General features: G+C 39.2%; 2 protein-coding genes across 2 annotated transcripts; both read left to right on the forward strand.

Moving 5' to 3' along the window:
- Positions 1 to 299: 299 nt before the first annotated feature.
- Positions 300 to 6,977, forward strand: LOC103403381 (uncharacterized). The gene is made up of 11 exons (XM_008342193.4): positions 300 to 894; positions 1,122 to 1,423; positions 1,532 to 1,726; positions 2,316 to 2,662; positions 3,145 to 3,436; positions 3,670 to 3,828; positions 4,400 to 4,765; positions 5,308 to 5,373; positions 5,644 to 5,692; positions 5,864 to 5,987; positions 6,669 to 6,977. The coding sequence occupies exons 1-11, from the start codon at positions 546 to 548 to the stop codon at positions 6,757 to 6,759; spliced, it is 2,340 nt and encodes a 779-aa protein (XP_008340415.1). The 5' UTR covers positions 300 to 545; the 3' UTR covers positions 6,760 to 6,977.
- Positions 6,978 to 7,341: 364 nt separating this feature from the next.
- Positions 7,342 to 9,551, forward strand: LOC103403480 (uncharacterized). The gene is given in 3 exon segments (XM_008342327.3): positions 7,342 to 7,375; positions 7,810 to 8,056; positions 8,058 to 9,551. Coding segments are annotated over 3 exon segments (1,377 nt in total). The 3' UTR covers positions 9,154 to 9,551.
- The last annotated feature ends 3,310 nt before the right edge of the window (positions 9,552 to 12,861 follow it).

The following is a 12,861-nucleotide window of genomic DNA, read 5'->3' on the forward strand; positions in this document are numbered from 1 at the left end:
ATTTAGGGCCCCGCTATCTCTCTCTCTTTCTTTCCTTTTCTTTTCGCAAATTCAGTATGGGCTGAAAAAACAAACTAGACAAATCAAAAGCCTATTTTGGGATGCTGTTATTTTGATCCAAAAACCTATTTTGGTTTCGCACTAGCTTTACAATCTCATTATTGACTGTAAAGAAGTCATCGAAAAAAATTAAAAATGCGAAGTCACACATATCTATAGAAAAAAGTATACCTCAACTGATCACATGGTTGACTTGGGTCATGGTCTATCCCTTGGTCTTCATGTTTTTGTTTCTCCTCCTACCACTACTTCTTGCCTAGCTTTTTTGTTTTACTTGCCAGGCTTTGCCCTCCTCTGAACAAAAAAAACAAAAAAAACAACAACAAAAAAAAATTGCAAATTCAATGTCTGCATTATTATATCATTTTTTTGTGAGTTTATGAGAATTTATGAAATATTGGGCAGAAGTAGATAATAATTAGTTTACTAAAAAGGTGTGAAAAAAAAAAAAAAAATCTTCGTCGAGAAAAATATATATAGGAAAGATGGGAATGGTAATGAGAATGCATAAGCAGTGGCAGTGGCGCAGAGGGAACCTACTTCCGCTTGTCTACCTTCCAGTAGTCGTATTGTCGTCATTTGGTGGTGGCGCCGGTTCCTCTCTAGGTTTCTCCGTCCGAGCGTCCACGTCATCAGAACCCACATCAAGAGTGAGGATGAGTGAGAGTGAGATGCAGCGGCCTCCGGTGGCGAAGAAGGTGGAGCATAAGATGGAGATGTTCGGCGACGTCCGCGTGGACAACTACTATTGGCTCCGCGACGACTCTCGCTCCGACCCCCAAGTCCTCTCTTACCTTCAACAAGAAAACGATTATACTCAATTCCTCATGTCTGGTATCAACTAAACTAGTATTGCATTGCTTACCTTTCCCCATCGCATCCAGCATTTTTCCTTCTTTATTCGATTATTTTCAATTTTTGATTTGATCTTCAATTCATTCAGCAGCACACCTTTAAACCTAACTAGCAGATGCAATTTGTTGTTTCTTCTCTAATTGCTTGTTTCTCAACTATAACTACAATTCTCCATTTTAATTTAAAATTTAATTGGCTTACATTAGGAAATAAGAAATTCGAAGATCAACTCTACTCTGAGATTAGAGGGAGGATCAAGGAGGATGATATATCTGCACCTGAACGAAAAGGCCCCTACTATTACTATCAAAGGACTCTCAACGGTATGGAGTACGTTCAGCATTGTCGCCGCTTAATACCCAAAACCAGCAGCGAGGGTGATGCGGACCCCCCAGTATCTGTGTATGATACCATGCCCACCGGACCTGATGCTCCTCCGGAGCATGTAATCTTCGATGAGAATGTTATGGCTAAAAATCATGCCTATTATAGCATTGCTGCTTTTAAGGTATCTACCTAATCCAATATTACAACAACATGACAATGCGTTTATATGATGACGATCTCAATACAGTTTATGGAGTGTTTTCATGTTCATTTCTTAATCCTTCTTCAGGTTAGTCCAAACAACAATTTGGTGGCATATGCAGAAGACACCAAAGGAAATGAAATCTATACAGTTTATGTCATTGATGCCGAGACAGGTGCTCCTGTGGGTCTGCCTCTTGTTGGTACGACATCCTATCTTGAATGGGCCGGCAACGAGGCTTTAGTTTACATTACAATGGACGAGACCCTCCGCCCTGACAAGGTTTGATACTGCTGCTTTAAGCCCTCTGTTTCCTCATCTCATGCTATGTTTCACACACATACTTCACTTGCTTTTTCAATTGTTCTGCAACATAATTGTGGGTAGATTTTTGAGGTGTCATTACTCAAGGACTGGCGTGCCTGATAAAATATTTAGCCAATTTCTGAATTTTGAAATTTTTTCATGTTTCGGTGAAATTTAGAACTAAGCAACTTACCCCAGTTGTGTACATCCTATCTGGGAGGCTTGCCTGCCGTGTTTACTTGTTATAATTTACATTGATATTTTGTTTCAATATTGTCTCCTATGACCACATTCCCATGCTTTTCCATGAGAATTCATTTTATGACATTGTTTATCTTGATAAGTGCTGAATATAACGTTGGATATATCCTCCTATATCTCTGTAGAATTCGATTCTGTTTTCTTGTTGGTTGTCTTGCTGCAGATGCAGTGAGCCAAGAGGTTATACCTTGAACCCTGTCTGGCTCACAGCCTCACGGAGAAAAAAATAGTGCATACATTCTGTTCCATTGTCTATTTTTGTGAGTAAACTGCTTAATCTGACATCTTGCTTTCTTTTTAATAGGCATGGTTACATAAGTTGGGGACAGAACAGTCAAGTGACTCCTGCCTCTATCACGAACTGGATGATATGTTTTCAATTGATCTTCAAGCTTCTGAGAGCAAAAAGTTCTTGTTTGTTGCATCCGAAAGTAAAACTACAAGATTCAACTTTTACCTTGATAATTCAAAGCCTGAAGATGGGCTTATGGTTCTGACACCTCGCCTAGATGGCATTGATACATTTGTTAGCCATCGAGGAAATCATTTTTTTATAAAGAGGAGGAGCAACCAGTTTTTTAATTCTGAAGTAATTGCTTGTCCATTGGAAAATACATCTGAAACTACAGTTCTTCTTCCACACAGGGAAAGGTGATAACTAAATTTTTATATCCTTACTCCGCATGCAGGACCTTAATAATGTTCATGAATGGACTTGTCTTTTTTAATTTTTAAAAACATGCAACCACGTGATTTATGTTTTATCAATATTACGTCTAATTTTCCCCGGTGAAATTAAGTATATAGATAATTAAAAAATTATATATCGACATGTGATTTGCAGTGCATTTTCCAGAAATGAAACTGGAAATTTTCCTTGAGCCATTCACTAGCTTTTTGTTTTTCTCACATATGCGCTGTTTTAACTGTGAATAAGAGAGATGTGACAATGGAATGAGTTAGATGTGTTGTTCACTACTCCATGCCACCTGGTCCAATTGTTGTGTATGGATTTGCGTACTTTTCTATAACTTTTTCTCAGGGCCTGATATTTTTTAATTTTTTACCTTTACTATTCTTAGCAGGCATGTTTTCCTTGATAGTTAGGCATACTAATTTAGAAATTTCTTCAGTGTGAAAATTCAGGATATACATCTTTTTAGTGATCACCTTGTTGTATATGAACGTGAAGAGGGTCTACCAAAAGTCACTATCTATCAACTTCCAGATGTTGGACAACCACTTAAAACCCTTCATGGTGGTCAAGCTGTTAAATTTTTGGATCCCACATACTCTGTGGATCCATCAGAATCAGAATTTTCTTCCTGCATCTTACGATTTTCTTATAGCTCCATGAAAACACCTCCCTCTGTGTATGATTATGATATGAAGACAGGTGTTTCTGTTTTGAAGAAGATTGAAACGGTAAGTCGTATTTATTATTACTTCAAATACTAAATTTTAGGAGCCTAACCCTTTGTATACTTGTCTTTTTAACTCTCTTTTCATGTACATGTTTATTGTTGCAATAGTAATGATTTATTTTTTACTTTTTTGAAAGTAAGCTTTGCGTTTATTCCATTTACTATCTCTACCAGGCCTTGGGTTCCTGTGTATGTGTATTTGTGATAGGTGGTGTTGTCATTTATGTTTCTCAGGTTTTGGGAGGTTTTGAAGCATCAGATTATGTTACAGAAAGGAAATGGGCTAGTGCTCCAGATGGTACTCAGATTCCAATATCAATTGTTTATAGGAAGGATATTGTAAAACTTGATGGATCTGATCCATTGCTACTCTATGGCTATGGCTCTTATGAGGTAACAGAAGAATTCGTATGCAAGTTTTTTTTTTGTATTTTCTTTTTCACTGACATTGTAATCGTCGTGTGATTACACTGAAAAGCTTATTACTTGTAGAAAATTTTGCGAGATGCTTTGAATTGGACAATTAGAAAGTACAGCACTGAAATCTGAAGCCCTTAAAAATATATGACCAGATCCATTTTTAAACATGTAGCCATCACAAAAGAAACTTTTGTGCTTTTGATACGTTACTGCTCTGCGGATATTCCTTTTCCAATATCTGAATCAATTGACATCTTAAGAAAGTTTTCTTGTTATTACCTTATAGGTTGTCTGTTTAATGCATTATGTATCATCCAGTTGGATTAGTAATTAAAATATAGAATTTTGTTTCTGGCCTATGATGGCTAATTCTAATCACAATTTGGTAAAATTGTTCAAGTATGTTGGACATTGTCAGTGGCCCTCACAATTGAAAATACTGCAGGAGGCAATATCCTTTTAGCCATTTGGAAGAGGGCTTATTTTGTTCGTTTCTTGTTTTCATTTCTCTCTCAGTGACTCAGGAGTTTTATTATGTCAATAGGTCTGTATAGATGCCAGCTTTAAAGCTTCAAGGCTCTCTTTGCTGGATAGGGGTTTTATATATGCTATAGCTCATATTCGTGGGGGTGGTGAAATGGGGAGGCAGTGGTACGAGAATGGAAAGTTGCTGAAGAAGAAAAATACTTTTACAGATTTTATTGCTTGTGCTGAGTATTTGATAGAAAAGAAATATTGCTACAAAGAAAGATTATGCATTGATGGAAGGAGTGCAGGTGGATTGCTTATTGGTGCTGTTCTTAATATGAGGCCTGATTTGTTCAAGGCTGCTGTTGCTGGAGTGCCTTTTGTTGATGTTCTGACTACAATGCTTGACCCAACTATCCCCCTTACAACTTCAGAGTGGGAGGTATTTTTCTTTCCTCATCAGATCCTGACCCTGAAAATTTTAACAGGATGAATCAAATGCATGTGATAAACATCTAGTTTTATTGACATCATTCTAGACATCGGCAATTTAATCGTCACATCTTGGGTATTTACTATTTTTCACTGTGGTGGATAATAATTTAATCATCACATAATTTTTTTTTTGGTCTGAATTATCACATCATTCTAGGCATCTCACAAAACCAAGTGTAGTGGCATTCTAGGATTCACGTAGTGAGATAAGCCTGGGTTGTTATATTCTAGACATCTCCAAAAAAAAATTCCAACACCAGTTTACTGATATTGCCATTTTCTTTTTTCCATTGTATAAGTTCTGGGGTTCTTTGCTTGAAATTTCTTTATACATTTGTTGGTTTTACAGATCTACCTAGTTATATCCGTTTTCCCCGTCTTTACGATCTTAATTTACTTTTGGCGACTGCAGTCAGGTTGCTGCTATATTTTCCCAAGGTGTGGGTTTAGACACCAACTACATTCACTGATATAATTTTATTTTTGCAGGAATGGGGTGACCCACGTAAAGAGGAGTTCTACTTTTACATGAAGTCATATTCCCCTGTTGATAACGTGAGATGACAATATAACCTATGCTGTACTACTTTAATCAGTATATTTATAACAATTAAGCTAGAATAACCATAAGTTGGCATCATTTTGGTCATCACTTCTTTCCTACCCATCCAAACAACAAAAATGAATATGCAACTTAAATCATGTATTTTCTCTTTAATTCTGCCCTAGCTAAAATCCCAAACGCATTACTAGGTCATGAATTGTAGTACATTCCAAAACATTTTGTTTACTCTAATAATCTATATTTGGCATTATTTTATACAGGTTAAGGCTCAAAATTATCCGAACATTCTTGTTACTGCTGGTCTAAATGGTAGGCATAATATCATAACACTTTTGCTTCCGCAATTTCAATATCTGCATTATCGATTTAAATAATAGGAAGGATACAAATTGTACTTTCATATCCAATAGATGTATTCTTCACCTAATATCATATATGACGTATTATTTCTCCAATTGATACACTGGTTTTTTGCAACAGATCCACGGGTTATGTACTCAGAACCTGCTAAATTTGTGGCAAATCTAAGGGATAAGAAGACTGATAAAAACATCATTATGTTTAAATGTGAACTTGGTGCTGGGCATTTTTCAAAGTCAGGGAGGTAATATTATTTCTGTTATTATGCGTAAAGCTATTCACTTGTGCTGGAATTTTTAAGTTTTTATTTATTTAAAATCTCACCTCACCCCAAGAATTGAAGAATATCATCCATGAAAATAACCTCCTTAAAAAATAAAACGGTGAGGGATTAGTAATAGCGCTTTATGTAAAGTGAGACTCCTTCAAGGCTATTGTAAAGAGAAACTCCCAAATATTTCTAGGAGTAACAAGAGCTTGAACATCACAACCCTTTTACCCAATCTGGAACTAAGTTCAGATACCTTCTCACACGTGTTCCTGGTTCGTATGGTCAAACTCTTATTATTAACTACGTTCTTCTTAAGGTTCTCTGTTGCCAACTAATCAAACATTCCATGTCTATGTAGCTTAAGCTTTTAAACTTATATTGGATTCGACTAATTTGTATAAACCTTTAGGTCCCTACCCTTTTACTTGTGTGCATTGCTTTGCCGTGTGGGGTGTAAATGTTTCTGAACATTTTGAATGATTCATGTTTTTCCCAAGGAAATTGTTTCTGAAACAGAGTCTGAGTCTGTTTTTCACCGTAAATAGAGTTTTATATAGATAGACAGAAAAACTTTATTGCCTTTGAGATATAGTTGAAGTCTGAAATATTTCCATATACTATCTGTAATGAAGTAATAATTCTTGTTTGGCGCAGGTTTGAGAAGCTTCAAGAAGATGCCTTCATATATACCTTCATAATGAAGACTCTAGATATGGTTCCTGCCGGAGGGTCCGGGGGGAATTAAATACACTGCTTCAGGTAGGATGTGGTGCGACTCCGCTGTGTTACCTAGTATATCATTCACATGAAAAACGATATCAGCAACACCTTTTCTTTTTCCTGGGTTTGTAATATCAGCAACGCCCCTTTGCAGTTTTCTGTTGAATATGACATTGTTAAACAGGAATAATAACTAAACCATTGCGTGTGCGTGCATAATGTACGAGTCATTTTACGGGGAAATTCTAAATGCCAAACCAACAAGACGAGCAAACCACTTTCAAAATGTTGAGAGGCTTTTTCTTTGTTTTTGTTTTTATTATTATATAGTAAGACTTGCCCCTGAAATATACAAATGAATAGGTTTTCTTGTTTACCATGAAAAGAAAACATTAGAGCCGCCGGAAATAGAAGAAAATGAGTGTTTGGGCGCTTGCTTGCCACCTTTGAAGGCAGGTGGGTTGGTCGGCCTCAGGCCATTTAAATTTGTGAATATGTTGGTGCAACTTAATTGGAGGAAAACCATAACAAAACGAGACCATGTTGGTGCAACTTTTTTGTTGGTTTGGTTTGGTTGAGTGTTTTTATCTTTAAATCGGCATTGGAGATGGATGGATGGATGGATGTCAACATCCTTTTGCGTAAATCCCGACTGCGACATAACAAACAAAACAAAACAAATCCTTATCTCAATCCTCGCAACAGAATCAAGCAGATAACCACATTTGATTACGTCTTCTCCTCCACCACCACCGCCACCCACTTGTTTCGTCTGTTTTGATCGCACTCTCGCACGGACTACTCTCCCACACCACACATCATTTTTTGGTCTAGGATTCTTTCTCTTCCTCTTTCTATCTCTTTTCCTCCACTCCTCTCACATTCTTTATTTTATCTTTCTCTTTCTATATAAAATTAATTTAATATATTGACGTGACTTAATCATTACCGTTCAAATAGGAAAAGAGGGAAGGAAAAGAAAAAAAGAGATGAGAGAATCCTACTCCATCTCTTGTGCTCCTCTCCCTCCCTTTCTTTCTCCTCTCTCTCTCTTATATTTGAGTATACTAATTAGATTTTAGGAACAAAAACCAAACACCGTCGTTGGAGAGCAGCCACGGCGGCACCTACCTCCAAAGCCTCTTGAACTCGACCCGCCCCTTCCTCCGGGGTGAGCTGGAGTCCGTTGACAAAAATATGCCTTCTCTGGTGGCCGTGCTGCGCTCAGTTGGAGCTGGCGAGTGCTGGCACAAGCACGGCACCTTTCTCGAACACCTCGTTGACATCTACCGCATTCTCAAGATATGGCAGGCCCCTGCCTCTGCTCTGCGGCCTCTTTCACTCCGCTTATTCCAATTCCTATGTCAACCTTGCCATCTTTGATCCTTCCACAGGCCGCGAGGTCATTCGTGCCCATGTCGGGGAGGCTGCGGAACGCTTGATTTACTTGTTCTGCATTGTCCCCAGACAGCCTCTCATCCACGACGACCTTTTGTTCTACTTCATCGACGTGGATCTCGTGGAGCATCTCAAACAATCAGAGATGTCGCTGCAGCAGCTGCAGAACCAATCGGAGGCTGCAAGCCCGAATTGTAGTTGGAGGAACAAGGTGCAGAGTCTTGTTCCCGCAAATGGGGTTACAGTGAAGCACATAAAGACCGGGGAAGATGTGTTGGTATCGAGGAGGGTGGTTGCAGTGTTTGTCCTGATGACCATGGCAGATTTCAGTGATCAACTCTTCGGTTTCCAGGACGAGCTCTTTGATAACAAAGATGGCCGCCTCGAGTTTAGGGGCAACAATTATGGAGCTCTGTGGCCCCGCGATGGCATGCCAGGGCTTTGGATGAATTCCATATCAAGGATGGCTGCAATATACAATTTGATAGTGAGAGAGGAGGAGATGTTTATCCAAGAGAAGAAAACTGTTAGTACTGCTACTGCTGCTGCTGGAAGTGGAGGGGATGAGAATGCCGGGGTGGACAAATGTAGAGATGAAGACATCGAGCTGGTGGTGCCACCAGTGTTTGACAAATGCACGAGGGTTCTGGATGCGGAAGAGCATTTGGCTGCAAGGGAATTGAACTGGGAAGCTGTATGTGATGTGTCTCAAAAATAGGGAAAGAAAGGAGAGGAGGACAGAGCTGAGGAGTTGCTGTTGAGGTGTGTTGAGAAGAACCCTGTCATTGGGGAGCCGCATGTGGTGTTGGGTCAGGTTTATTTGACAGAAGCAAGGTTTGAGGAGGCGGAGAGGGAGGCAGAGAGAGGGCTAACCCGGATGCTGGAATGGAGGAGTGCTTGGGACAAGAGGATGACTTGGGAAGGATGGATTGCTTGGGCAAGGGTGCTCCTCATGAAGGCAAAGGACAGAAGTTGGCCACAAACTTCCTGGGCCATCCTCAACTTGGGCCTTGTCAGGTAGGCCGAGGATCCATCGCCATCGCCAAGCTTAACCACCGCGTATCTACATTCAATAGTTATTTTTTTTAATACATCGATATTTTTACACTAAGAAGAAGGGAAGTCCAGCTAAATCTATATTCAATAATTAAATAAAAGAATTCCCGCTGCCAGTTTTGGAACTCTGTGGGTAGGCAATTTCATGCAAATAGGGAGAGTGAGGATCTTGCTCAACAAGGAAGATGGTAGTCCATATACTGAAGCCATTACTTCCAGTAAGGACTAAGGAATAAGGATTGCTTTATTACTACTGCACTTTAATTTTATGGTCTAATTCTCTAATTGTTACCCACTTCCTTGAATGTCTGATGTATCATTTCACTCTAAAGCTAGCGCAATCAACGCAACCTGTCTAATCCAGCTCATGTTTCATCATTCACTTTTGATATTTTTTATTTTTATAACCAAAGTTCATCTAAAGTATACGAATCGAAAATAGTTTGAACTCGAAGTGCAATGAATTGATGATAATACTCTATTTATCTACTTATCAAGACAATCCACTATGTTTTTACTTTTGATGTGTCCACAGCTCATGAGGCATTAATTTATACTGGCAAATTCCAACATTTTATCTAGTATTGACATGAAACTTGAATTTGAGTCTTTAAAAAGTTAAGAGAGAGAGAGAGAGAGCACACAAGTTAATACAATGGAACAAAATAAGTCAAAATTGAGGAACGATAGTTTGACAAATTTCTCCGAATGTTCAACTACTTTCTAACTAATATTACATAATTACACACAAATATACGTATATGACGTGCTACTCAAAAACATTTGTCTCAGTAACTACAAAAATTTTGCAAACACATTTTCATGACCAAAAATGCTATTCTTGCTTTTATACTATATATGTTGTAAACCTTTCTAATAGAGATGAAACCTACATATGTTGGTGAATCCTACTTCTACTAGAGAGGTTATACAAATATAGTATGAAAATATGGTAAGTGTAGTATAAACAAGCATCACATATGGAACCGATAGGCAAAGGTACACTAGTCTTCCTTCCAAATTAGGAAAAGTGAATAATCATGAGCAATCAACAGTTAAGCAAGCTCTAGGAGTTAATATAATTAGCTCAATCTGAACCATCCTCTCGTCCACTTCTTTTTAATTATCACCATCATCATCATCAGTAGTCAGAACCCTTTTTAATTTTCTAATTAATTTTTTTTAATGTTGATTATATTCAAGATTGTCATTTCATACCATTTAATTAAAAGAGATGCAATTGAGTGGTTAATTTCTTTTCCAGTTTAGTTGGCAATAATTAATTGAGACTTGATATTGAAAGATAACCTGATCGATCAATGCTAATCTTGTAATGCATTCGAGCTTTGACTTGGAAGCGTTACAAAAAAAATAGGGTTCTCTCGTCTAACATGTTTGGTTAACTCATGCTAGTTTTTTTGCCTCAATAATAATAATAATAATAATAATAATAATAATTCAAGGCACATATTACTCATGTTTAAAAAAAATAAATAAAGAATATGTTATATTAGTATCGTGTTATTGAGTGAGTCTTAAAGATTAAAAAAAGAGAACATGTGTTATGTGTTGTGTTTATACCATATTTAGGGCCTCGTATTTAGATCTCATACAAATACTCGGTGGACTTAAATGTAATTATGTGATAAAGGAAAGGGCAAATATGTAATAAGTGAGGAGTCTTTATTCTATAAAAGGACCCCTCACCCTCACAATTGAGGGAAGCCAACTCTTAGGCCTGAAACCCTCTCACATCCCCTCTCATATTACAGAGGCTCTCTCCCTCACTTCTCAGAGAAAGACAATACAACCAGTGTGGACGTAGCCCAAACCTTGGGGTAAACCACGATACATCTTGTGTTATTTACATTTCATGCAGATCCACGGTCGGATTTACGTTGTTCCAAGACCTCCGGTTTTGTGCATCAACATTTGACGCCGTCTGTGGAAATCGACACGAAAAGCTATGTCGGTTCTCCCTCAATTTTCACCTCCGTCGTGGATCTGCAAAACCTACACAGAGACACAGACACAGAGCTCTCTCTCTCTCCACGTCCACCAATCCACTCCAAATTCTAAATTCTAGAGCCATAATCAGAATCTGTCTCATAAATGGAGGTCTCCTAACAAAGCAACCTCTGAGATAGTGTGGTGGAACTGACCAAAAGGGCACAACAAAAGAGAGGAGATAGAGCTTTGTTTGAGTATATCTATCAGCTTCTAGAGAGAAAGAGAGGAGAGAGCAAAAAAAAAAAAAAAAAAAAAAAAACTGATAGTGACAACTCTACGAGTTCCCTTGCTGACAACGGTCAAGACGGTGGGTCAAGCTCGCCATGAACGACGAGGCGATGGTCGTCGACCTTCTTCTCCTCCTCAAGCACGCCGCGCCGTCTTCGCTGTCGAAACACCATGGACTTCCCCAACCACTCCCAGAGCGGCGGCGCCAGGTCCAAGCAGCAACAGCAGCAACCCGTGTTGGCTCTAGACCTTCGTGCCCTTCGACACGCTCCCAATCTCGCTCTAAGTCCTTCACCTCTTCCTCCTCTCCGTCTCGGGGTAAGAACCCGACAGAGCATAGATAGCAGAACCATGGGAGCGTTGACGAAGAAGGAGCTGACGGTGGCGGTGGCGACTCCGTCTGTGCTGCGCTGGAGTGTGCATGGAAGAAAATGATATGGAGAATGGGATGTTTCAGGTGAAAAGCGTGGAAGAGGCCATGAATGTTTTGTTGCCCCAAAAGCCTCAGCATGTTAGGGACTTGATGAAGATCTCTTTTTACATGCCTGTTAAGAATGTCCCCCTTGTTTTCTCAATGATTTTATTGAGGTGATGTGTTCAGAACATCTTCAAGAGAGGAAAGAATTGATTCAAGCACTACACAAGGACATGAAGTTGTCTGATCTTCCGAAGATAAACCATCCAACACTAATCATCTGGGAAGAGCATTGAAGCCCGCGAGTTTTATTAAAGTTTTCAGAGTCCTCCCAAATCTTCAAAACCATCATTCGTTGTTGATTTCTCTTCTGTTTGATTTGAAGCGCAACCCTGGTAATCCGGGATGTCTGAGCCAAAGCTTCAATCTTCACCATCCACCTGGCGATTAAACTTGGTTTTCATCATTTGGGTTCTGCTATAAATCATCCCTTCAGTGTTTGAGTTCTTCACATCCACTCGCTCATTCACTCTGGTTTGTTTCTCGGTCCTCCAATTTCTTTGTTTTTTGCAAAAATGGCCAACTTTTTGGGGATTTTCACAGCGAGGAACTTGCTTGGGTTGTCACTGGCTCTTAATCCGAGCTTGGTTTTGAGGGTGGTTTACAAGAGTGGGAAGGATTGGGGCCCACATGGGTTCTCTGTGGAGGAGCAGAGAGGGCCGTCAATGGCGAACATGAGTTTTGGAAAGGAAGCTCAGGCAACGCAGATGACGCGTCTGTCCGCTCCTTCTTCTTCTTCTTTTGGCCAAGATGTCATGGACAAAGTTATCAACTTCGACAAATTCAAGTCTCAAAGTCCAGAGCTTGAGCTTCGGAATCAACTATGGACAAATAACCAACAACCATCCATCTCCGTCGCGAGTGGCAGTCCTCATCCAGCCCCTCAACGTCAGCTGCATCAAACTTTACGATGTGGGTCCGAACGTCCTCCAAACCTTCAGCAGATGCTGATGGAGATAC

This window comes from Malus domestica, chromosome 16 (assembly GCF_042453785.1).
Source record: "Malus domestica chromosome 16, GDT2T_hap1".
Classification (NCBI taxonomy): Eukaryota; Viridiplantae; Streptophyta; class Magnoliopsida; order Rosales; family Rosaceae; genus Malus; species Malus domestica.